This window comes from Gymnogyps californianus, chromosome 2 (assembly GCF_018139145.2).
Source record: "Gymnogyps californianus isolate 813 chromosome 2, ASM1813914v2, whole genome shotgun sequence".
Classification (NCBI taxonomy): Eukaryota; Metazoa; Chordata; class Aves; order Accipitriformes; family Cathartidae; genus Gymnogyps; species Gymnogyps californianus.
Genome location: NC_059472.1, coordinates 95,778,363 through 95,805,802, shown reverse-complemented (window position 1 = coordinate 95,805,802; position 27,440 = coordinate 95,778,363). Strand labels below are relative to the sequence as shown.

The 27,440-nt window shown below is 39.5% G+C and overlaps 1 protein-coding gene across 1 annotated transcript; it reads left to right on the top strand.

Annotated features, from left to right (window-relative positions):
* The first annotated feature begins 4,011 nt into the window (after positions 1-4,011).
* LOC127029904 (uncharacterized) lies at positions 4,012-4,808 on the top strand. The gene is given in 2 exon segments (XM_050915718.1): positions 4,012-4,483; positions 4,486-4,808. Coding segments are annotated over 2 exon segments (795 nt in total).
* The last annotated feature ends 22,632 nt before the right edge of the window (positions 4,809-27,440 follow it).

The following is a 27,440-nucleotide window of genomic DNA, read 5'->3' as shown; positions in this document are numbered from 1 at the left end:
TCTATGACTTACTGCCCTGTAAAAGGATTTTAAAGAATCTTTGGGGAAAAATTTAGGCCTCAGATGCACACATGTGGATCTCATTGATTTCACAAGAGGCCATGTGAGTGTGTACATTAACAGACAGAATATGGCTTTTGATCTTTAAGAGCAATTAATATAAAATATGGAATTACACTACTGTGTAATAGGATATTTTTTACTACTTTGTTAAAAGTACTCCCCAAACTCAAATACAAAACAACATAGCTTCCCAGGCCATGGTCTTGTAATGGCATATCTTCGCCAACGCTTATCACCTTCCGACGCTGTTTGTAAATGTGTTTGGCTGTTACGCTTTGAACTTCAGTAAAACATTCGTACTTAATAAAAAAACAAGATCAAGCAGCTTCCTGCCCTCACATCTGTCCATACTCGAGAATGGCATTATAATTGGAAGAGAAAGGAGAAATAGTTGTCGTGACTATCTGCAGGGACTCCCTCGTGACCATTTCTTTCCTGCTACCATGCGAGAGACAACCGTGATGGCTAAGCCCTCATTCCATAAGCCTGCAAGCACAGACCATTTCAGCACATGCTTACAGATATGAGCCTGTAGGTTGCCAAGTACCTCTTGTAGCTAATATGTGAAGGAGTGCGATGGATTAAAAACCTCTGCTGGCATAGACCTTGCAGGGGCGTGCAAGACTGACAGCTTGAGGGTGGCTCCCCAGGGTCTATGCCTTGAAACTGCTGCAGTCGCATCTACATGTGAGTGGGTGGTAATAAAATGCAATGAACCTCAACTGGAGGTGTCTTTGCTTTCATTTTACCTACCTGAAATTCTCAGTGTGTTGGGCTGACAGATGTATTCACTGTGAAATCTGAAGCAGCTTCTGCCTGGAAAGATTCCCACAAATAGGAAAACAAGTCCAGGAGTGAGCAAGAGGCATTGAACAGAGTCTGCCCACGACAGGTTCTCAGGGGGAACAGCAAACCCTTCTCAAAGTGTTTCTTCACTAGGGAAATGGCACAATGTGCCTCTCACAGAAGAAACTAACGTAAGGTCTTTCCAGGTCTCTTTTTATTAAACTGTTGAATTGCAAATAAAAGGGAGCTAAACTGTAGGAGTCACTTTGTCAAGATAACAGTCTCGGGGGAAAAGAAGGATGGTTGTATCATCTCAGAACAAGAATTTACATGTTTCCATTTGAAATGAGCTGTGGTCTTGTTCCCTGGTCCCCAGTCTGTCAATTACACAAGAGACCTTTTTCCTGAAAGGTTGAGTCTCCCCAGCCATAAGACTGTTTTTGTTCCTGCTTTCGTACTCAAGCGTCTCAATCTTTTTGGCTGAAGCATTCAGTATATATTCACCTTCAGGCAGAAACTGAATCTAGAAAATTTCCATCTGATGCTCTAGGTGAGATTTTAGGAAGTTGTGAACAACAGAAGGGAGGGTAGTAACAGAAACATGCATGCAGCTCTAGCCATAAATGGCACTTGCATTTCAGTAATAATAAATATGTAACTTCTATGTTGCTAAATCTCTAAGTCCAATGGACTGAATATTTTTTGCTATTAAGCTTCACAGATTACAGCTGAAGTCATAATATTCTATGAAAAGCCATCTAGCTCAATGAGTTTTGATTGTTTGTAGTTTTATTGTTTAGTTGATTGTATCAGATGCTATTTATTCCATCCAGATCCACACCTATAAAACATTTAATATTATTTTTGATGAAACTAGTTTGGTGTGCAAAACCATTTTTTTGTCCCCCTCCCCATCCCTTCAAACAACACTGCCTGTAAAATTTTGCTGAAAAAATTAAAGCTGCAGAGAGGTTTTAAAACAAAAACAACAAAACAACCCCCAAAACCCCCAAAACCAAAACTCTTTTCTTTCATGCCCTGTTAGACTATTAGAAAATAGATATTTTGCAGAAAATTGCTACAAAGGTAGAAGTGAGGAACAGAATACTATTGCTGATAGAAAAGTATTGACATAGCTGGAGACCATGTACTACCTAGCACCCATCCGCTGTCCTCTTTGCAGTGGGAAGATATGCCTGCAGTGCTTTGGAGAGGAGAGCAGCTGAAACTAAAAGACTATCTACATAATGCTGTGTTACAATGAACCTTTTCAGTGTGTAATAGAGTAAAATCCCTGTTATCTGAATTCCATATTCTTCAATTACCGTAACTTGTGATTCAGATAAATTGGAATCACCAAGATATAAACTTGCAGAGTTTATTAACTCACTGGATATTAAACTCTTCCTAGTATTATTTATATAATTTGCAGCATGATCTGGTACATAAACACAGCAGGTTTAGTGTATTTTACCAATTCAGTGCAAAATATCTCTTGCACCAAAAAATGCATTCAAGTTAGACCTCAGGGTACAAATCTGAATTTATGTTAACCGGACTTCATATGTTCAAGGTTGGAAGTATATCCTAACAGATTCATCAGAAAGAAGGATAGTCAGTACAGATGAGAAATAAGAAATTATTATCTGTATTGCAGCACATGTAGAAGTGGAGATAGGATCTACCTGCATTCTTTTCCAGCTCCAGGAAGATTCTAGATAGTATTTTGGATTGGTTCTTTCTTCTATTTATATCAGCAGAATGGAGTAGAGAAAGTCTTGGGGCAACTGAAGCCCTATAGTAAATGGACTGAAGTAGATGCAAATAGGTGATTTGTGAATTTTGTTCCTGGCATTACAAGCGACTGAGGATGCTGAAGGTAGCTTTTCTGAACATCAAAGGTGCAGATAAAATTTATTGTTCTGTGGGATACCTTAGTTGGATGTAGAGCTGCTCCTTAAAGATTAGGCCAGCATAATTAAACATAGGTGTACATTAAACACTTAAATCTACAGCTTCTGCCTGCCTTTATGCTTAGCATTCGGTTGGTGCTGAATGCTTGTTTCATTTTTGAGTTTAGCTTGTTCATGCAGCTAAAGTTTATCTAAGCTTATTTTCTCTGAAGGAAAATGTGTACACTGAAGTCCAGAATGCCTCACCCTCTTTTTGGTGCTGTGTTACCTCCTTGTTGACTGGCAGGGACAGGAAGGGCCATAGATATCGTCCCCCTGTAGAATGAGTGAATCGGGTATGTTTGGTTTTGAGGTGGGAAAAGAAGTGTCATCCAACCCTGGTTTTCATTTTGGTGCTCAGAGATGACATAAAAGCTGGATGCCAGGGAGGAATATCCATTGGGGGGAAGAAACCAGCCCTGCACTCCGCTGTGATTGGGACTGACTGTGTTGTTGCTGGGTGGAACAGCGTAATGCTGTTGCTGCTCCTGCTCTGGCACCGTGATGTTTCTGTTCCAGATTGTGCTGACTCACATTCAAGAAAACATGATACACAGACACAATGCACTGTAACTCTTTTCCTTTCCCCCAGTAACCTCGGTAAGTGTTTGGTTTCTTTTTCCTGTCTATGGCTAGCACGGTGCTAATATAGCTTTACTGTTAGAATTAATAGGAGGGGGAAAGGCTACCTTGTAAACAAACTGGTAGCAGACAGATTAATCTTGGAGAGGGCATTTAAATGCAACCTGCTGTTTGTGGTACATCCACCTCCCTTTAGAGCTGATCAATCCTGATAACTTACCCGTCTCTACAAACTACACTTGTTAGAGCTGTGTTCTTAAATGGGAGAAGTGCTTACAATGCCCATTTACAACTGTATTCTGTTTAATTAGTCAGCACAGCCAGTGCTGCAGGGATAGATCACTTGCCTTTAAAGATTTGAGAATGTTAATAGTACAGTATATCATTTTAATTATTATTGGATTAATGTTGTGTCTCGAAGAACACCTAATGCAAATCACAAGAAATGGCCTGAAGTGACCCAAGGGTTGTGCTTTATTAGAAAAGTAATAGGTCCATTGCTTAAATATAAAGAGAGGTTCTTTCTTCAAATGTCACTCTGCACTGAGCTTCTCTGTGTGTGTATGTGGAAATGAAATCCTCTTGCTTCCACTTTGTCCACAGAAAGTTTCTGTAGCTCATGCAATAAATGGCTGAGACAGTAGGTGTAATACCAAGAGATGAAGAGGACATCCAAAATAACAGTGATGATGAAGACCCATTTCCAAATTGTGATGCTGTAATGGCATCCCCCAGTTGCTCTGCCAGCCCTTCGTTAGCCAGCCTTAATGAAGACAAGGGAAGCTCAGCAGTGCCAGAAAGACTGTCCATCCTCTCCAGCAAGGCCGTGGCCCAGGCAAAAGCCCTGACTGGCCCAGAGATGGTTAGTGGTGGCCAGGCACAGAGGACAGCCTCTGGGTTAGCTGACCATCATCCGACAGCTGTAAATGCATCGTTAGGTGGCTCGTCGTACCCCACAGTGGCCGGTAACCTGCAGCCTGTGGGCATTGCCTCCCTGTGCTCTGAAAGCCCCTGCTGCAATGGTGACCCAAGTTCGGAGGTGCCACAGGTCCCAAGGGTGCCTGGCAGGGCCGGCAAGCTGCCGCAGGCTGTCACTGCCCTGCCGGGACCGACCCCGGGGGCTGCCACACGCAGCAGGCAGGGAGCGGCGCCAAGGGCCCACCTTGTAGTCTGGGCCAGGTGATTTGGACGACGACTGCAAAAGTAATGGAGACCTTAGAAAATAAGAAAAAGGAGGAAAAGGAGAAGTACCGGCTCCAGCTAGCTATGTACCGACGGCTTCTGCTGTTGCGCTCAATCAGGAGCTTGCATAAGCAGCTGGAGCAGCAGCAGGCCAGATTGGAGGAATGCTACGGCATGGTAATAAATACCAAGAAAGAAGTGTTGAAACACATTCGCTCAACCTCGCCCTCACCTTCGCCGTAATCGTGTTGCTGCATGCAGAAATGAGCTTTGCAATGCCACCGGCGCTTTCAGTAAGCTTGCATGCCAAAGAGGTGGTGTCCTCATACCCAAGAGTACGTGCTCACGTGCGCCGAGAGCAGAGAGGAAACAGCAGCAGCAGCAGAGCAAGAAGAAAGGGGAAGGTAAAGTGCTGGCTCCAGAATTTATCTGGAGGAAACGGGGGCAAGATTGTACCTGTGCAAGAAGCTGCCTCCTGATGCTCACTCAAAGCCTCAAGATGAAATAGGATTTTTGGCATATAGATTTGTAAAAAAAAAAAGAAAACGCAACTGGGAACCTAGTCTGACACCTGATCTGTAAAGGTGGTGAGATGCAAGAGTTACTGCCTGCTCAATATGTGATGTGGCACATGTCCCTTCTACTTTCAGCGCTAAAAAAACTTGAGCAGAATTAGGGTTTGTTTGTCTGCAAGAATACCTGAATGTAGAAAGCCAGGATGTTTGAAATACTTATGCTCAGGCTTGATTATATCTACCTAGCTGCCTGTTTTTCACAAAACTGCTAAGGCCATTATACGTTTGTGACCTCTACGCTCCTATAAAATGTATTCAGACTGACCAGAAATTATTATGGGAAGGTAGGACAGTCAAACACATGCACAGGGAGACAGTGCAACTGCCTAAGCCTTATTTCCTTAGGAAAGCAAGCTAAAAACAAAGGCCTCGTAATCTGGCGTTACATTGGAAACCCAGACTGGCAGTGCCAGGGGAATGTTCGAGGTCTGCACAATTATTAATCTGCTGCTAACTCCCAGTGGCACTAGCGTCTGCAAATCAAGCGTATTTTGTGCCTTACTGCTGTCATTTAATGGAAGTTGGTGACAATTAGCACTTTTTATCCAGGTATATTAGACATGTGGAAAACCCTAGAGCACTGTTTCTCCAATTGCAAGGTTAGGATGCCTGCAGGGAATTTGATGTCAGTATGCAACAAACACACAGGGAAAATGAAAGCAAAAAGATGCAACTTTTTTGTATGCATTTAACAGACAATGTGAGTCGCTATTATTGAACAGAAAATTGGATCGTTGAATGTGCTGTTTTAAGATCTAAAGCAAAAAATGATTCAAGAAGAAAAGATATTGAAAAGCTTCCTTTTCTAGGATTTAAAGTGATACAGAAAAATCTCATTTTCTTCAGGTATTTATTTCTGATAGTGCCACCTTTCCTTTTCTGCTGTTGTTTTTTTGTTGTAAAAGTTTGGCTAGATGAACACTCAAACAGGTTTTTGGTGTGTTTTTTCCACAAGAAAAGGCGAGTCCGTTATTAGAAGTCATATCTTTCTGAGAATAATGTGCTATATATAGGAAACCTTTCATCCTCAGCTTTTTTTTGTGTGTATAGAGAGAAGGTGTGTGTTTGTGTACCCATGCACACACACATCCCTGTATACAAGAGGTTATGAAAGGCTGGTACTTCTTTTTCTGTAGCAGAAGCAGGAATAATATCTCAAAATAATCTCTGCTGTCTGTGAGGAGTTTGGTTGATTAGATTCACATGCACACATCTGTGAGCAAGGTATTGAAGTAATTCAACAACTGAAGTGCAGCACAACATTGTCATTATTCCGTCTTTGTATTTCTGTGCACCCAAAATTATGGAAGCCCCCTGGGTATGCACAACCTTAGATAGGTTCATTCATCTCCTTGGGCCCTGGTGTAGCCTCTCATGCAGCATGAGCCTGTAACTTTGAATGCAGAATTGCCGTAGAAACATCCTTGGCATCAAGGAGATATTTGAAGAAGCATCCTCTACTGCCTTATTTGGGGGATTCGGGTTGCCAGGGGCCTTTAGTGGGCTGCAGAAGAGAGCTGGGGATCGCATGTGACTGGGAGACATTACTCCTGAGCTCTGATCCCATCCAGCTCTCTACTCAGCCTTGGGAAAGCTGTTCTGTTAGTAATGCAGGTTTCCCAAAGAACGCTTAAATACTAAACTCACCTCAGAGGTAACCTGTTCTGTCCTAATATGCCTCCCAAGAAGGAAGGTTGATCATGGCCAATAGGGCTATGCAAAGATTTGATGTTTTTTCTTATTTTTTTGTACTTCATGAACTAGAAAAGCTTTTTTGTCATTGGTTAAGAGTGAGAGTAATTGTTCTGTTAAACCAAATGCAAGCAAACCACTATTATATCATCTCTCTTGGGGAAAGAAGTGTTGGAGAAGGGACACATCTCTCAAAAATATTACTGAATTTTGAAATCAAATGTCAAATCGTTCCCATTAAGAAGACAGTCAAAATGTATACTTTTGTTAATTTTGGCCAACTTTTTTTTTGTTTGAAAAAGAATTATCTTCTAAATTAGGTTCAGCTTGACTAATAGTATCATGTCATTGAATTTTCCACTGAAATAAAATATATACACAAAAATATAAAAAAACCCCGGTAAGATAAAGTAGCTATTTTGCCTTGGTAGCTGCTGAAGTATTGTCCTGCATTTGTTGCAAGAAGTGGAATACCCTCCATTACCACATAGAGCTATTTGTACTGTCATATTTGCATTTAAGGGTGACTAGAATAACATTAAAAAGTACTTCTCACATAATAAACAGTGCAGCAATAGTTGAGTTGTCAACCTGTCCAACTGTAGGTGCTTTGTGGCAGAACTGTGACAATCTTTGTTTTGTACAACATCTCTCATAAAATTTCTTGATCCTAATTGGGATCAGTAGAAGCTTCTGCACTGTGAATATTAAATACCAAAAGATTTGTGCATGAGCAATGCTGTCTGATAGCTGGCAAGAAAATGAAGCCAAGACTTGTTCTGTGTGTGCACACTCTTTCCATGTAGCACTGTTATGGATACATGCAAAATAAATGTTAACTGAGGAAATAACATCGGTCTTTGCAACCATTTGCTGTTTAGCTGGTGGTTCTAGTGCGGCTACTAATAACTGGAGTTGGGCAAACCAATTAAAAGCTACACGATTTTTAAAATGAGTTTATTTTACAAGCTTGGAAAATGTGGCTTAACAGCTATGTTTTTTTCCTTGTATGTTTTTGTATATTTTAGGAGTTGAAGGCCAGTGGGAAAGTGCCAGAATGCCATGGGTAACCCATGGAGGTATTTTTAGGCATACCAGACAGAGCAACAATCTCAGGTTTAATAAAAGTTTGTCCTCTCAAATTGTTCGATGTCCTCATGTGGTTAAGAGGTTTGGTAGTTTGGATGAAGTTCAACTAAATTTCTTAAAACCTGTATTTTTATCTGAACTCAAACAGCATGGGTTTAATGCTAGTGAGAGGTACAAGCTTGAATTACTGAAATTTCATATATGTACGTAAGAACTCACAGGTCTTGGGTAATGATGACAAAGTAAATAGTTTCGATAGGGCCTTTCTCCCCAGTATCTTACTGCCTGCCAGAGCCTGTCAAGCTAATGATCTCCAGGAGAAATCTTCTCTGCGACCCAACAGTTTATGTTACCTACTTTTACAGCAAAAGTTGAAGTTAAATGCTGCTGCTTGAGCCTTAAGGTCCTGCTGCTCACCTAATTGCCTAGCCAGCCTGAAATGGCAGAAAATAATCATGGGTTTACCATGGAAGAGTGGCATGTTTAAAGGGTGCCAGCTCCCTTGGAGTCATTGCTTCCCTTGGAGTCGTTGCTATCACTAAAAAAGGTATAGCTTGTGCCTACCTAAAACCAGAAATCTTTAAGAACAGAATGGAGTTATAAACTATTAAGTGACAAAATGCATTACTGAGATGTTCTTTAATGCAAGGACTTTTCTTCTGCACCTCCAGCATTTCAGTTAGCTAAACTGCTGCCCTGGAGACTGGTCAGAGCTGTGTTTTTGCTGTTTCTGTTGTTGATGGCTATGAGTCAGCCAAGATAAACAGCCCAGCATAACATGTTCACTTGTTACCTCTTGTGGTGGAGCCATATGTTATGCGGGGGATTCGTTCACTTCCTCCTTCCTGAGATTTTCTTGTGTGTCTATCACATTCCTTAATTAGGACAGTGATGATTTTACCAATTTATAGTAAATTTATGATATTGTGGTAAACTTGTGAGCCATGCACTACTAAATGCGGATCATCCTGCATTGTTCTCAGAGCTATGAAAATTATGGACTCTGGGCATGACATAAACATACCAAAGACAGATTTAAAGATGAGGTTGTTTAATCTCCCCTGGCTCATGAGTAGACTTAGAGAAACCTTTTAGAGTCCTTGTTACAGTTTATTTCTATAAATGTTATGAGTCTAGAATATAAATGCATTGGAGTGCAGCTTTTGCTTATGACTGTTGAAAGCAGCGCAGTAATGCAAGAGTGGGTTTGGGATATGCTTGAATGGGACTCTACTCCAAATGCACCAGGCCAGGAGTAAATGTTCCTCAGTCTTAAAGCTCAGAGATTCAGATGAGCATGATAGCCAAAAACCTGGATGATGGTGGAGACTGGGAGTGAATGGAACTACAAGGAAAGATGTTTCAGGGTTTGATTTTTAATGCAGCATGGAGAATGGCACACTGGACAGTATTTTTGCTCAGTTAAAGATGACCTCTTTCTTTTTCTCATTCCCGAAACAACTCTTGTGGATTATTGGGATAGATGCGTGCTAAGGGGTGTTTGTGTAACTGCAGTATACGGGAGTTGATACCCATCTCTGAAGCTGAGTGACAGTAGTTATTGTTGCCAAAATTTGCACATACCACTTACTGCCCTAGACCTGGCTTTTACCTAAACTGAAACTTATTCAAGTCAAGTGTCCTGCTGTCAATGATGTCATTTGAATCCAGACCAGGACTTGGAGGTGGTGCGCCTTCTTCAAGTCCCTTCTCAAGTTCGATGCATTTCTATCTCCCTGTGTCTTCAAACAGTTACAAATGTCTTGGATGGTACTAATCTTTGTCTTTCTGGCAAAACATTTGGAAGATTTGGGAGAAAAGGAAAAAGGCCTTCCTATCAGTCTCTTGTGCTATTGAAGAAAGAGTGAGGTAGTTGTTTGTTTTTAACGAAAACTTGTAGCAGGGAAGATGGCCCTGTGACAACACTTCTGGAAGATTTACTTAAACATCTTGAAAATAACAGCAGTTCCTATAGGAATAAAACTACAGCTGCAAACAAGTTTCCTTAATTGTATTGATAATCATCTCACAGAATTTTAGCGAAGTCTCCAAAACAAACAAAAAAGTTGCCTCCATCTCTGACAAATCAAGTCTCTAAGTCCACAGCCCAAAGTGGCTTCTGTGTGCATGAGAGGCAAGGAATTCTTGAGAATCTCAATAAAAGTTACATTTTCCCTTTGATGGGTGGGGGTTGGAAGGGAAAGGGAATGTGTGACCATTCATCACAGCTCCAGGCTCATTAGTACCCAGGAACTTTCTACTCTAAATGACAAAGAGTTTCACTGTCGCCAAAGAGAAATTGCTGCTGACCTTAGACCTCTTTTTGGAAAGTAAAATAATGGAGCACAGGAGTAGAGTTTGATATTTGACCGAATTCTACACAATTATCATGCATGTGTATATAATAAAATTAATTCTGTGTCTCTGCATTGTAGCCTCCGGCAAGCAGCGTACAATCAGTTTTGTATGTATAATAGATCACAGAGTTGTTCATGAATAATACAAATGCATTGAGCAGATACTAGTGAGTGAAGATGTTTGTCTTTGCATGGAATCGAAGTGAACATGTAATATTGTGATAATATATATTTGATGAATTCAGGTCTGACTTGCCTTTGCCATAGCCTGCTAATTCCCCGACAAGGGTTGCCACAATAATTGAGTTTCCAATAACATTATGATTATTTCCACATGATAATTTAATTGTAGGTATTTTTTAATATTGTAATAATGTAGATTTGTGATTATTATGCATTTGCATGCAGATTTTCATGGTGACTCGGAGCACATCCCTACATTTATAACTTAATTTCCTATGTTATTGCATATATATTTTGGGATGAACTCATTAATGCAAACTAAAAAAAAAGAGGTCTTTTTAGTCATTTTGCTTTTATTATAAATGGCTGAAAGCCTTGCTCATTTTTTTAGACCAGTCTAAGCAAGTGAATAAACAAAAGACAACTGTAATTCACGGATGGATTAATTTAAAATAATTATGTAATTACAAATCATGGCAGATTTGTCTGAGGTAATTGGGATGCAGACTGGTACAAATTTTGCTTTGCTGAAACAAAACTTGTTTAGATGAATCACCAAGTTTAGTAGGGGCTGTTTTCCATTCTTCCAATCCCCCTATATAATGCATTGGCAAAGTAACATTGGCTCAAAATTAATGGGTGCCTGTACAAATGGGTATAACAACAGGGAAGCCTGAACATCTAGACCTAACCAGATATTATTTTGGCAAGCAGTATGCCCAGTAAGAATAGAATTGGGTATACAGAGTCATGACACTAGCAGGGCTTTTAATCAGTTTATTTGTCCACTCTGGAAAAAGGCTGGTTGATTGCCTGATAACAACCTTCAAACTGCGTTAGAAAACCTCGCCTGAAACTCAGTGGGGCAAAGGGAGGTAGGCCTTTCTCCAGAAATAAACTCTGTTCCCATTAATTGGAGCAGACATTCGTACAATCCTGCAAGCATCCTGCTTCAAATAGGAGAGCTCTCTTCCAGACGTATCTAAAATTTGAAGAGGAGGAAATGTTTTTAGCTAAATACTTCTGTTTTGAAAAGAAACTTTCCAGAGAAAGTGACACGAGGTTTGTGTGTTGTTCATTTTTCTGGTTTGTCTCAAGTACATGTAGTTGGAGGAACGTCTCCTCCACTTTTTATCTGTAAAATCTCAGCTCCTCAAATCGAACTGGGGTCACAACAGAGTCCTTGGTCTCCTCTGGGTTATCCATAGCTGGCAGGTTGGATTTCCATTGCCTGCATGGCAGGCACATGCAATAAGAACGAGGATAACAGGTCTGGTTCAAATCTTCAGACATGGAAGTCTAAAACTAGGGACTGGAATATATAATCTACTGCTATCCTTTCCCATCGTTCTTCAGTGCATGTGGCTGCCATTGCTTCCAGTGTATTTTGGTGCCTGCCTCTACTTTCAAATGTGTTCCTCTAAATTAACAACATACAAGACAGAATGAGATTAAGTCCCTTCTCTTTCATCTTTCCTTGCTCTGTGGACCTAAGAGTTGGACAAAAAACCGAAAACTTGATTTAGACAGTAAAGAGAGCAGCGATGATTCTGTGGTATAGGATGGTCTCTCTAGGTTTTGCAGTAGAATGACTACTTGTATCGGTAAATTAGATTCTGTCCTGAAACCCACCAAAGCCATTTTGATGCAAGTCTTTTGTAAATCCAGTCTCCAGCTAAGAAGCACTTTGGCAACTGACTCCACTAGAAGCAGTAAAAGTATCAAAAGATGAAGGTGGTTCCATTGGCAGGAGAAGTTCACAAATCTGTGCCTTGCTGAGAGCAAGTGATAGCTCAACACAGGGGACTTGGAAGGTCGGTCTAGCTGTTATTTTGTTTTATAGTGGGCCACCAGCATAAAATTAAGGATGTCTTCTACTCTATGGCATTAGATCTTAAATGATCTCAGGCGTTATTTTGCGCACAGCAAGCACCATAGAATAGAAAAGTATCATTATCTCAGTAAGTCCTAGATACAATGTGTAATTCCTGCTTGTGGTGAAGACACCTAAGGTAGTTTCAGATACCAGCTGATTTATAATCAGATGATTGTTTTCATTACTGTATGTTCCTGATGTTACTTATACAGGTATGATAGGTGGGTGTACACAAAATTAGCAGCAAGCCTGCTGAAAAGCACTGATTTGTATTACATTCATGAGTAACACATGTTTGTGAGTAATTTTCTCTGACGAAAGAAATTGAGACTGAACTTTTGTAATGCAGAGGATGAAGCTGCCCTGGTTTCTCAACTTTTCCAGCATCGGAGAGGTTAGGACTTTGAAGAGCTCAGTTCCTTTCCTACCTTTACCTGATGGGTTTTGAACTTAAACCACCTATTTGCGCAGAGAATGTCAGAATTGCTATAATATTTTAAATTGGGGGAAGTGGCGTGGAGTCCCTCAGCCTCTCCTATTAGTGCTGCTTCTCATTCTGTAAAAAAGTTGAATTTGGGCCAGTGGCAAGGCAGGACTCCAGCGGGGTGGCTGTTCTGCTCTCCGTGACAATGTGTGGCAGTGCTTCCATAGGAGAAATTAAGAATAACGCTCTCCCTTCCCCTGACCTCTTACAGAGACGGAAATACGCGATTGCCCGGTGACCAGGATCCTTTCCTAAGGAGGGCAGGGGGCACTCGGTTCAACTTCATTCAGCAGGAAGATGGGTTTGCATCCAGGTGCCAGTCAGTAGGATGAGAGGTAAAAAAGCCTCTCCCAGCTCCTGTGTTGCAACTTCAGTGCATCATGTCCTTTGCTTTGCTCAGAGTATGTGAGAAGGAAGTGTTTAATTTCAGGTCACTTGGAAGGCTTCTTTTGACACAAAATCATTTTTTGTTGCTGTTTTGTTCCTTCAGTTGAAGAAAAAAAAATCGCCTTCAGTTTTCTTGCAATTGTTTTTTCCATTTGTGTCTGTGAAGCAGTGGGACCATGTCATTTCTGCATGAGGCAGGGGTGTGTTCTCTTGTGCACAGACCAACATTTCCCAGCCTATTCTTAAGGAAAGCATTCCTCAAAAATCATTTAAGTAAGGAGGTATTTATGTATTGCCCATCTTCTCTAGTGCTTGAAAATGCATGATTCATGGCCACTAGTTGTTCTTCTCATAGTGGGGAAGGTTTATTGGCCATAATCCTGGAAGTGCCCCGTGTGTCAAATGATCACTGATTGTATTGGAAAAGAATGCTTCAGTGACAGCAGGCAGCCCCTGGGTGGAAAGAGGTGTCCCTTGTCCCTGAGCAATAACCTGTACAGATGATTGAGACTTGTTGATAGACCTTCATGGAAGTCTTACCTAGTAGTCGGGGCTTAGCAGCATCTGACTCGGTGAAGGATCCTTCAGTACAGGATGCTTGAACTTGATTTGTTACTCTCATCAAGGAGGGCATAAATGTAGGCAAAAACTGAACATGCCTTGAGGCCCAGGCAGACGCAGTTTCACCACAACCTCTGTCTTATGGAAGGGAAAGAAAGAAAAGGCTGCTAGAATTTACAAAGTATAATTATTGACTGATTTCTTCATCAGCAAGACCTGTGAGAAATCAGTGATGTCTCTCCTGAGAGATCAGTGGTGTCACCTCACATGTCCTCAGGGTGCCAAATGGTATAAAACACTCACTTTGAAAGTACTGCACCGTGATAAGCTTCAATTCCCAAGGGATGCATTGTGTGTACATTTTGTTATATGTAATGACACACTGAAAGGGCAGTGAAGCTGTTAAGGGAACGCTGCATGTCTAAAAAGAACTTATTTTTCTTTCAACCAATAAAAGAAAGAAAGAGTCTTTCAGAAAAGCGGTTAAAATAATACCATTTAAATGTAACAAGTGATAAAATACTAGAGAGAATTCACCTGTCAGATGAAGAAATTTAAAACATGAGGTCTTCTGTGTAACATACACATTTCAAATTGGACCATTTTCCTGGTAAAGCAATAGACCTCTTCAAAAAGCTTTTAAAACAGTTGATATATATACAAAATTTTAAGGCTGACACAACCAGCATAATGGCAACAATTATTTAAAACAGTAGATTTGAAGAACAAAGCATAAAATGTAGTCATTTCATGTAGTCATTCTAGACAATGTATGAGATGCTGTGAGATTCAACAAGACCAAAGTTGGATGTGAGACTCCTGGATTTTTTCAGCAAAGGTGATTTTGTAGTAAAACAGTTCCGTGCATATAAAAATACCCCTAGAGATGTCTACAATGCTAACAACAATATTTTGAAATTAAGCTACGAAAGACTCATGTTCCCTTCAACAAAATTCCACGTGGACGTATTCAAAAATTCTGTATTGCCTCAGTGTGCCAGGGCCCATTTTCCAGTAGAAATACTTTTACCTACAAAACATATGGAAATCTATGTGAGTGTTTTCTTGTATTTCTAATGCAAAAGCAGTTGCCTTCCCTAAACTTGACACAGAATGAAATCTGAGGATATGAAATCCCAGTCAGCAAGGTGACAGAACAATTGGACAAATGTGTTTCTGATGAACTTTAAATGTGAAATTCAAATTGGACAAATAATTCATTTGATGTAATTTAGAAATAAACAACGACTCATAAAAAAATAGAAAAGTGAATTGGATAGAATGGTGCAGTTGTATCTTCTGTTACCTCAGTACTGGCCATCAATCACTGTCAGTTAATTATCATTAAGATTGCATAAAAAAAGGCCCCTGTGGGAGCTGGATAGTCTGTGAGCTGCGTTCTTTCATTAAAATCAAGATAAACAATATAAGCCTTCTTGTTGTTTTTTCTGTTTTTTTCATTTGGGTCTTTTTGTATACAAGGAAATGATGTGAAAAGGTGAATCTTGAAATGAATAATTGTGCTGAGAGTTACCATATGGATTGCAGAGAGAAGGCAATAGAACAAGGGATTCAAAATTAAAGTTGTTATTTGTCAGGAAGAGTTTAAAGATTTTTAATTTTTTTTTCTTTTCTTTTTTTTTTTGCCAAAAACCAGTAGGATTGCTCTTTCTAAGGTGCAAAACTTGTGGGATTTTTAAAAGAAATGCTCACTTCTTAATTAACTGTGCTGCTTTTAAGCCTCTAGGGTTTATACTTTTCTGCGCAACATCCAGTTTGGAAACTTTCTTTTTAAAAAAAGGATAAAAGCTAAAGTGACATGACTCCAAAAGGTGATTCTCCAACAGAACACAAGCCAGCATGAAATTCAGTATGAGTTGCGAATACGGAAATTTTCAGAGCTTATGAGCTGATCTGAGGGGCTCATGAGCACTTCACTAATGACAGAAACAGGAATGCAATAGTGGACAGGAGCAGCTACTGTTATTTCCAGGGTGCTTCCCGGCACTGCTGAGTAGCAGTTCACACTCTTAATAGTGCCGGGGTTTATTGATAGTGATCATCAGCATCACAAACGGGCTGCTACCTGAGCTCTGCGCAATTTCTGCCTTTGATATAAAATTGGTTCTGGGTCAGCTCGTGCTTGCTCAGCCTGAGGATCACAAGGCTCTCCTGGCCAAGCTCTCTCTCTGCAGAAGGCGGCTACAGAGATTAGAGTAAGCCCTTATGAATTTTTCACATCTCTAAATAATTATTTATCATGGGAAAACGTATGTGTTATAGACAGAATTTTTTGTTTGTTTGTTGCGGTTTGGGTTTATTTTTTGAAGTGAGGCTTCCTTGTTAACTTCCCCCCCCCCTCAAATGACAGAAGAAGTGCCTTATGAACAGGAACAATTTAAAGGCTGCAGCCTTCAGGGCCAAAGGCCTCTCTGTTCAGCAAAATAATAATAATAGTTTAAAAAAACCCTTACACTTTGAACTAACCATGTTTTGGCCAATTGCCCAAATAAACCTCAGAGCTGGAGTCACGTAAATGCAAGTGTTCCCACCCAGATGTCAAAGAAGCAGAAGGCCTGTAAATGACACAACCTCAAGCCAAAATGAAGTCTTTAGCATTGGTGAGCAATGGTTTCTAATAAGGAGGAATGAATGACTTTTAAACTAGAGCAGAGCTGACCTGTTTAGGGCTCTTCAGGCTGAATACAGCCCATCAGGACAATTCGTCTGCTCCTTGTCAACCTCCTTCTCCTGGGAAAGCCTCTTTGCCTGCACACACCCAGATCGCAGGCAGCACTTAGCATGTGATGGGCAGCCAGGTGGTCACAAGGTAGAGACCTGCGTTCAGATCAGGTCAGGTAACTCACACTGTCCGTGCATCCCATTTTTCTTTATTTGGTATTTTCTGATGTGTCAGAAAAGATTATACTTTGGATAAAACCTCATCAAGTAAGCTAATTTCTACTCTTGTATCTTTGCTCCCTCTGTCCCTCTTGAGTTTCTTCATTCCTATTTAGCTATTGGAGAAGGAAGATCCTCCGGTGCCGATTTTATTTTGCAAGGTTGGGTCAATGTTAGCATGTCTGTAAACTAGTAGAAGGGGGAATTAGGCCATAGCAGAAAGGGACAGTGCATCTTGAAAGAAAACTAAGATGGAAATCCTAACCTCTTCTAATTTACATATGGTGACATTTTGCAGAAATATTGTAACATTAGCAGTGGCATAATGAAATTCTGCCTATCAGCCGTGGAAGGAATAATGTTACTGTAAAGGTAACCTGTCCACAGTTTGTTATCAAGAAAATATTCATGGCAAGAAACATACATTTACCAATGAGTGTTAAGAACAGTATTTTTTCCTTATATTTTTTCCTCGTGGGCTATCCATCTTCCCCTCCAGATTTACTGCATGATCACTCCCTTTACATGCTAATTATGTGCAGCTCTGGTGAATTTGTTAGTACTGACACTTCGGGCACCCAGTGGGACTGCAACTCATTATGTGGCAATGTCCAGATATATCAGATATTATTAGCTGTCATTAATCTGCTGTGGAAACATTGAGTGCACAGCCAGGAGAGAGACCAGGAAATAGAGTAAAAATGAAGTCTGCAGCCGCCCTGGCCCCCAGAAGGTCAGAGGGCAAATCAGCAGGGGAGAAGAATACACCTTAAAATGGCCAGTGCTTAGCAGCAGATTTTTAACCCATTATAAACCAACATTTCTAAGAAGAGGAAAGACAAAAAGAAATGGTATTGTTTGTAATGTCCGTACGGCTACGCTTTCCTGGAGGAAATGGGGTTACAGTCTCCCAAACTACTGCTTTCTAAAGCTATTTTGTAGAACTGCATCTCAGCAATAAAAGTGTGTGAAGAGGAGGAATAGTGAGCAACACACAGTATCGGTCTCAATGTGGATAGCGTCTAAGCATAAAGCTTTGAAATTAGGCATGTGTAACTCAGAATCGGATTAGGCCCCCCCTCCATTTGAGGGTCATATTTTATAGAACCAGACCTGGAAGTAGAGAAATCCTGCAGGAAGGAAGAGCTTGCTCTTGCTGTTCATCCAGACCTATAATTCACCTGTATAAGCACGAGAGTTTGCCTCTAGACTGTGGACACAGCGCTGATCAGCCTCTGCTATGCAGCTTAAAAACACAAATCACAATAGGTTGCATTTTTGGCGTCAATTCTGAAAAATAGTCACTTGTAAGAGTTATGCGTATCTGTGCTTGTGCAGCATTAATTACATGGCTTGGAGTGCAGAAATAAAAACAAAAGAAAGATTCTTCCCAGAAAGCTCCACAGTCTTTCCGATCTCCAAGATGACTTGCAGAGTACTGCCCAGGACTGTATGAAGTCCTATCTTCTTTCTTCACATCAGCTAATAAGGCTGGAAGAAAGCAGGCAGGCTTTAAGGCAAACGAGGTCTTCTCTGGTCTGAAATAGAAACAGAAAACATCTAAGTAGAGGCTAGGAATCTCTGAGTTTAGTGGTGATGTATTAACTAGACAATTTTCAGAGCAGGGGAAAGATAATGGGTTGGTTAGTCTGTGTGTGTTGGTAACTTGTGGTGACTTTTGATATTGTCAAGGGGCAACCTGAAAATTCACTGACCTTGAAATAAAAGTAAATAATGAGATAGGGGGATTCAAGATAGGAAAAACTACTTTTTATTGAAGAAAGTAAAAATAATCTTTTGTTTCCAAGGTTGCAAGGACCTATGCTCCTTTATCTAGAAGTTGCAGTGCTTTAGTTAGGAGGTTTATACAGAGACTAAAGGAAGTAAATCACTCTAAAATTCTTCAACAAATGACAGCTTATACTTGTTCAGGGAAGCTGGAGTGAAGTTCTTCAGCCAGTTGCTTGTAAATTGCCAAGAGAGCTACCCATCTGAGTTTCCTGAAGGAATTTGGGAAGTACTGGTTTTATTCCCATTAAAGGGTTCTAATTAATGCTTCACAATTTTTCACATGCGATGACCTTTGTGTGATCTAATCTTATCCTAATGAGGATAATAACAGGAAAAAAAAATGGCCTGATGTTTTATTTATGGACCTGTCTTCAATTAGATAGACTCCGATAAACCCATGCAAAAACAACAACCATGGGCTCAGTTTTAGGTTGTCTTAAATTCTGCACAATCTCATGAAAGAGAACGCAATGTTAGTATTTCGGGAAATGGTTCCCATTAATACTTCCTAAACTAACAGCCATTCATGAACCCAGATTCCAGGAAAAGATTTAGAAGTCATTTTGGTGGCATTGTGGGGTTTGCAGAAATACCCAGAAGTGTTACGGAGTACAGTGTTAGCCATGGGGCAGGTGCCAAGTACTCAGGGAAATAAAGAAGCAGCAGTTTTATCATCGGTCTTGGACCTTTGCAATTTTGGTGTTACAGGAGAGTTTGTTTATTTTTATGTGAGAGCAATGCAATATCAAAGAAGAGTTACAGTCTGATGGCATTAATGTGGACAAAAAATCACAAAAGCCATTCTGAGTGCCGTATGAATACATTCAATAGGTCAGTCATAGATTCTTTTATAGTCTCTTTCTAATGTTTATGAAATTTTACAAATATGGCATGCCTTGCCCTTTTTCCAGGGGAGGGGAATAAAAATTCATTCCAGTTTCTTTTTCCTTTGAGTGCTTCAAATAACTGAACATGAGGTGAATACTGTTTTAGTGGTAGGTTAATGAGTTACAGGTCAGGCTTATAGTGGAAAAATTGCAGTCAGCCTCCATGGTGCTGTGTTTGCCAAATTTGCATTGATGAAGCTATTATGGCAGGCTCACTTTTTTCTTTTTTTTCATGGAGGAACATGTTTGTTATTTGCCCATCAAGATTGTGCTGTCTTTTCAGTGCCTGTGTTGCTCCTTACGGTCCTGCAGGCACTTATTTTCACATTTAACACGCTACGCATGAGTAATCCTCTCTCAACTGGTGGAACTAGTCAGGTGTAAAACTCAGATGTATGTACTCTGTAGGGCTGGGGCCCGAGCAAATTCCACAGAACACAAAAGTGTGTTACGTTTTACAGAAGTCTGCATCATTCCTTATTCCATTGTTCGTAGCAAGTTGAATAGTTAGGTTTTATCCAGATAAACCTGCATCAGCAATGCTAACGAGGATATCTGCACAGCTGCCTTTGATCTTTATTGTACCAAAAATGGTGTGTTAAATATTAAGTTCAGTCTCTTAAAAGATGGCTCTTCAGTATATATATACTCAGAATTCTTTTCAAAGTAAATTCCTAGGGATAGGCTTAAAATGATTGTAAGTTGTAACATAATAGCAGGGGAAGGCCATAACCTTGAATTTGGAGTGTGGAGAGAACCAATTAACAGAAAGTGCTGGATTACTCTTTTTCTTTTGACTCAGAAAATTAGGAAGTAAAGTGTACAAGCCCTAACAGCAATTTTACCTTTGTGGACAAGCATTAATACCTTTAGGAATATCCTAATACATTTGCTTTTTTTCATGATCTGCTTTGTAAAAGCTAATCATAGTGCATAAAGTGTGCAAAGTTAATTGTAATTAAGACTATATTCAGCTTTCTGAAAGTAAAGAAGCGACATCAGCTCTGAACTGATGTATTTGCTCAGGGGTTACTTCGGTGTGCGAGCTATTAGACTAGTTGCAATATTCTCAGAGGCTGTGAGAGGGCCTTGCCTCCTGAATTTTAGGGTCATGACATCAGGATCTGATTCTGCAATCCCTCTGCAAATGACTGCAAGTGGCAGGGCCCTGTCACAGCTCTGCTCTCCTTACCTCATGCAGCACTTTATAGCATGCAACATTGCCAGCACAGTAAGTGGTAAGTGCCATAAATTACCCTACCTGATGTAAAGGGTAATCAATATTCAGGGTGATTCACTGTTTTTGTGATGTTTACCAGGAAAAAATGGAAGGACAGATGAGTTAAGGTTTAGATTCATTGCAGCTTTCCTGATGTTCCTGGTCATTTATTCATTATCATCATCACTCATTTAGGTGACTTAGGCTCTTGCAGAATGAGGTACTAGTTAGCATGAGTGAAGAGGGAAGAATCCGACCTGAAATTACCGAGCTGTGAGTTGTCATTTACATTTTATCTAAAAGGATTCTGGTGCAGCTGAGACAGGAAACAAGAAAATGCAACCAGAACAATAATACCACCAAAACTCAGGGCAATGTTTCAAGACTATTTCTTGAAAAATCTAAAGATTTTTACTATATTTTCCAAAGTCACAGATGTTGATATTTTTTATAATTACTAGTATTTTTATTTCATTAGCACTAGCAGAATGGAAATCAGAGCCCTTTTGCTGTTGTTCTATCTAGAAAAAAGGCAGGAGTTTTCTGAACCCCAGAAAAATATAATTTAAATGGATAAAACAGATTAAAGAGAAACTGTTTGAAGTGTGTGGAACGATGAACATTTGTGAATTCATGTTTCACTGCCACAAATGGTTGCAGAAACTGGGTTGCACGTGGCTATCCATATGTCTATGTGTTTATATGTGCTGCAAGTGCATGTTGTTGGATCAAGGGTGAGTAACAATTCCACAAGTCTCCACTAGACAGTTGTAACTGTTCATTTCAGATGCAAACAAATTATTTCACAACAAAATACAGATAAACAAACCTTAAATTCACTTTAATTTCTTTTAATGAGGACTTACATTATGCAGTACCAAAACATAATAATTTCCTACATTTATTGTAATCTGTTTCTAAACGCATCAGGTGTTTACTGAGGTTTTGTTTCCTTAAAAGCATTGTGGCTATGCATTCAACTTTTGAACCTCATTCTGCAGAGTGTTGTAGAGTCAACTGCCTCTGGAAAAAAAAAAAAAACAAACCATAAAAAACCCAAACAACAACAACAACAACCAAACAAAAAAACACCCAAAAACACCGCTGAAGTTTTTTCAGGGGAAAAAATTTAGAGGTTCACAGGGAATTTTGCTATTCCCCTTAACAAAGCCAAGGTTCTGCCCTGGTGGCTAGGACCTGGATCTAGCATAACGCTGCATTAGGTGGATGCCTTTTCTGGATATGTTAAAGATCCTAGTGATCTCTCTCACTTTCTTCCTCCTCTGTGCACCTGAATCTCCCCTTGACAGTGAATTTTGATGGTGTCCCTTCTGAATAGCTGTATATGATTGCTTCCATCCACAGGTTACTTTATTCAAGTGGATTTGCCACAGAGCACTTGCTCATTAGCAATCTCTTCCGCAGCCTGCTTTAAAATCTGCTTATGGTTATGGCCAGATAAAAGCATGTGAGGTCAGTTTGGTAGAGCGGAGACAAATACTTTAACATAAGGTTTTCTATTCTGTGCAAGCAGCTAATAAAAGTGCCCGCAGGTGTTGAGAATTATCCTTCTCTTGGAGATTTCTTTACAATCTGAACCTAATCTTGGCAAAAGCTTTGGCAAGGATATCTGGCACATTAATTAAATGACTTTCCCTCCCCCACAGGTCTTATGCTGTAACTTTGATTAACCACCTCTAAGCCCAGGAAACGAACTGCTGGATAGGCATTATCAGTTTTGCAGGTGTATGGATGTTAGAGATAACATGGGATTCCTCCTTTATCTGGATGGATGCTCCTTACCGTTTCAACACTACACAGCTTTTCCCCTAGCTACAGCTACAGGGATCCTGCAGGCATGTTATGAGATTTTAGTATGAGGACCTTTTTATTCAATATGTATCTCTGGATGGCCTCTGCTGAGAAGTTTTAGATCCCTAGGGGGAAATGCCCGATTCCTCCAGAGCTCCCCCTCTATTTAAATGGCTTTTCCTTCCTGCAGTATCACAGCTGTGACACATCAAAGCCAGTAGCTGGTGTGGCAGGACATGCATTCCCAAATCAGCCTCAGTGACGAAAGGTGATTTGCAGTGACAGGTTTCATATCTTACGGTGTCATTTTCATGAATGACTTGGCTAATTAAATTTAATGTGGAACAAAAGCTTGCTTACATTCTGCCAGGCTTAAGATGTTCTTACTCACACCTTACTTAAGGAACAATTCCTACTGTTGAATAAGGGCTCCAGGATTTAGCCCTCTGTTAGCAGTCTTCCATAAATCCTTTGTTTTCCTAACATGTTAAAAACCAAGGCTTAATGGGTTCATGATGACATCAGTTATCAAGATTTGTGTGGTGTTGGCAGATGTTGAATTTTCAGTGGAAAACCATTAAACAGATTTGAGTCAGGGCAAGTTTCACAACATGCACGTATTATACTGGTGGTTACATGTGTTGACTTCAGCTTTATTTATTACAAAGGAAAACAGGCCTATACTTATACAACAACAGCAATGAGAAATTAATCTTCCCAATAGGAAAATCAGTCTTGTCTTGTTAAAGGTACTCAAAGTTACATATTGAGCATGCTGAGCTTGCAAAAACTATGTCTGCAACTTTCAGATTTAATAAATCTAAACTTAACTATTTAAAAAAAAAAAAGAAAAATCTTTGGGTACCTTTATTTTTGGACATCCAGTGTAAAGAAGGCAAAATTTCAGAAAGTGTTGAATATCCATTCTTTGACAACCATTCTTTCCAAAATGTCTCAAGTTGAGCACATGTTTATTTTCATGCCTGATTAGATTTGTCACTTTTGAATGCTGATTGCCTATCAGTTCAGAACACATCAATTCTGTACTAATTCTAATATCCTTCAACATTAAAAAGTTTCTTTTTGTCATATGACTGCAAAGTTTGCCCGTGGTATTGTCTAGACTAACGATGGTGTGCAGGCCTACATGTGATGTGATATGTGCATAAGAAACATATGCCAAACATTGAAACCAAATACATGGGGAGAAATTATTTTTCAAATAAAAGCAAGATCCAACATAGCAAAAACCCAAAACCCCACAACAAACTAAAACGATAACAACAACAAAAATCAAAGGAGAACAGTTCTGTTTTGTGTATATATATGTGTATATATAGTAACTTGAAATGAGATGGTTTTAGTTGCTGCAATGTTTGGTTCATACATTAATTAGGACTTCAGTTTGGAGACGTACTCATGCAGCGCACCAAAACAAAAATGTATTGTGTCTCACTTTCTATTCAACTGTAAACGTGTTGGAGACTTTGTATTTACTTGGAAACTAAACTTCACTCAGTTGTTATGAATTACTTCAGGTTCTGCTTATGCATCAGGTGGCATCTAATCTTGGTCCTTCTTGTTAGAAGCTACCAGTAAAGTTGTTCTTATAATGCATCTCTTTCCCCCCTGAAGTTTGTTCCAAGTCTTTGATTGTTGATGCTGCTGCTAAGGCATGAAGTTTTCTGAATGCCAAAAGTCATTCTGACAGTAACTAGAAGGTTTCAAGGGGTAAATCAATTCTTTTTCAGTCATATGGTGCCCTACATAGAGAATCATTAGAACAACAAGTGGGGATATTACACTTCTGTGTGTTTAAAAGTAAATAATTAAAAAAGAAAGGAAAAAACCTAACATTCTAACTTTCTTATGAAGAAGCACTTAATTTTCTATTTTTTTTTTAAGGCACTTTGAGCAAACTTTGCTTTTGAAACATGCAGATTTATAAAAATTGAAATGCTTTGCAATATTGCTTTTATTCAGAAAATCTTAAAAAATAATTTCATATTAAAATATTGCTTTGATATTTTGGGATTCAAACAGATTTTTAATTTTTGACAGCCTTTCACTTTATTTTCTTCTCATTTGTCTTATTTAACATTATAGCTGCACAAAATAAGATCAATGTGTTTTGAACAAGTAATGGAATTTTCCTTCAGAGGCAACTCCACTATTTTAGGTTTTGCTCCAGTTTGGAACAGGGCCAAATTTTTCAATCTTGCAGTCCTGTATAAAACTAAACTTCAACTTCAACGGAGCTCTATTTTTCATCAGGCAAACAAACAAAACAAATTCCTTTACTGAGTGCATGCAAAACTATTGTTTCTTCATCAGCAGCAACTTTTCCAATACATGAAACCAATCACCTGCTAAAAAGGGTAGGGCAGATGATAAGCTTGGAATTAGGACTTCAGTTTCACCAGCTAAAGAACAAATGATCATCCACAGATGCAAGCGTGTGAAAGAAAAACATTCCCTCCCAAACTTTTGAAGTAAAAAACAAATGATGAAATGTTGGATAATTATGATTTCATGAGTTACGTGATCTCCTAATTATTACAAATGGGTAAATAGAAAGACTCTGATTATTTACACTGCTGACCTGCCCCAGTTTGATGCCATTCATTATAGTCAGTAATGTTTATAGCAAAATTTTTCCTAACAATAACATTTATAATATTTTAATGTGTGTGTATGGAGGGAAATAGCACATGAAAGAATTTCAGTGCAAATAAACTTTGACCATTTTACATTTGGAACTCCGCTGTATTATTTTAGGACCCCAGTCCTCAAAGCACTTATGGTTAACTTTATTCACACAATTCCAATGGGACAACTCATATGTATAAAGCTAAGTCTTTTCTTAAGTGTTTTCTTGTACCCTTTCCCATCCCACCCTTCACTTCCCGACATGCATGTGCAGCGGGTGGGGTAGATATGTCTGAGCAGATTCCTGAACACACTGAACTGTCTCTTCATTCTCTGGAGCACATCATTTTAATGAAATAACTATATAGGGTTTTGTGTATGGATGAATATACAGATATTTGCACAAGTATTAATTAATTTATTCCGTGGGCACCAAGTAATTATCTATTTTGCTGCAAGGGCAATTTGCTGCCATACTAAGCAGAAGGCATTCTTTTACCAAACAAAACAAGCATAGCAGCATTTTCAGCCATGTGCTGAAATGTGTGATCAGTATTAAAATGCGTTAAGCATGGCATCATTATTCTAAAACCAGCCACAGAGATGTAAAATGCACTATGGTATTGCAAACAGCACAGTTTGATTGTAGGACACCCGGGTAGAGGGCTTTTGTATTAGAATATACATCGCATCTATAATGCCTTCTTCTCTAAAATGTAATTAGGTTTTTTTATGAACTGGTAAAATATAGTACATAAAGGACTCAGGGGATTTCCATATAGCCACATTTATTCCCACACGTCTTTCCAAATCATAAATGGTTGTCTTCCTTAGAAATGGATTAGGACAAATTGCATTAGGACACGATTGTGAATCTGATTAAGGTGGAACCATGATCAGGTTTTTTCTTTTGGGCAACCATGTTTTCTTATAACAACCAGAAGACAAAAAAGCCTTTGGCAAGATGTTTCAAAGGCCTTTCTCATATGCACATAAAAGCAGTTTTCATGCTAATTCAAAAATTGGTCCACACCTATAATTTCTTTATATAGCCAAGACAAAGCTTTGGGCAAAATTTTGCAGTAGTATATATTTCAGATACAGACTTGTGGTTTCAGTAAAAGCTCGTAAAAAGGAATTTCCATGCATAATTTCCTTAAGGAGAAGAGTCTGAAGGCAAGCTGCAAGAGAGGTGCAAGATCAGGCATTGATTCAAAATCGGTTCAGTGAGAGGAACGCTGAGAACAAAATCATCCCCAGTGGAAAACTGATTTAATATACTGAATAAATACCTTTTCAAATGAACGCACTCTTAGAAAGGCCCCAGCCCCTCCAATTTTTGTGTTAGCAGCTGACCCAAACCAAACAGATTGCATGACATTATTTGACAAGGAAGGAAACTAGCACAGGTATGTCTGTCCGTGGGCAGAACTGCAAACGTTTGGAAAAAACAAAACTTGGCAAAAACAGCTGTTACTTTCTTCCCCACTCCCCTCCTAATTTTTTTATACAGTATTCTCAACTCCATGAAGCTAAAGGGAACTTAATTGCAGCGTTGTTATCTCTGTGTTGTAGTCAAATCTGTTAGTGCTCTGTTGCTACTCAACAGAAAACTAGACTGGAAGAGGCTGGGAAACCCGTCTTCGTTTGCCTCCTTACGGCTCCATTGCATATGAGCGTTTTGATCTCTCTAACTAACATGTAGGATTCAGCTGAGAAGCGGGACTCCACTGCGTTAAGAACTGAAAATCTGTATAAAGAAAGAAGGTCCCTGTCTCCAAGGGCTAGCATTTGGCATATGAAAATAAAGAGAACAGGTGGGTCTAACGAATAAATTGTGGAAGCTCGAGGAGCTCCATAACCTTTGTGCTTAGTATAGTAAGTATCAGTGATATTATACTGCCCGAGTAACTGCACCCATCTGCTTTATTGCTAGCTTTGCTGGTTTTTACAATTTTTTTCCAGTTTAGACCAAGATTCAGTGATGTTTATTTTAAATTGTTCACGTTTAGCATTGTTTTGGCAAATATAAGTAAGAATCTGAATTCTTCATGTGTCTCACGCAGGCAGAGACCAGAAAAAATAAGAACAGATCTGAACTGTGGTCCAAATTTCAGGGTGTAGCCATCTGAACTAAATTTTTCCTGAGGCTGGAAAACATCTAGTTATCTCTTGTCTGTTGTTGTTGGCAACTCATTCTTTCATCCAGAAGCTGAGGGCCTGACACGAATGTGGCTGGAAGCTTGAGCTAGTGACCCAGCAAGTGAATCCTCACCATTTTTCCAGGTTGACAATCCTTGGGTACCCTTCCAGACTTTGCATGTTTGTATAAACTGAGTGTCTGAAAGCATTATGAATCAGTAACCTTAGTTTATAGCCAGTTTCCATAAGTAATAATGACCAAACAAATGC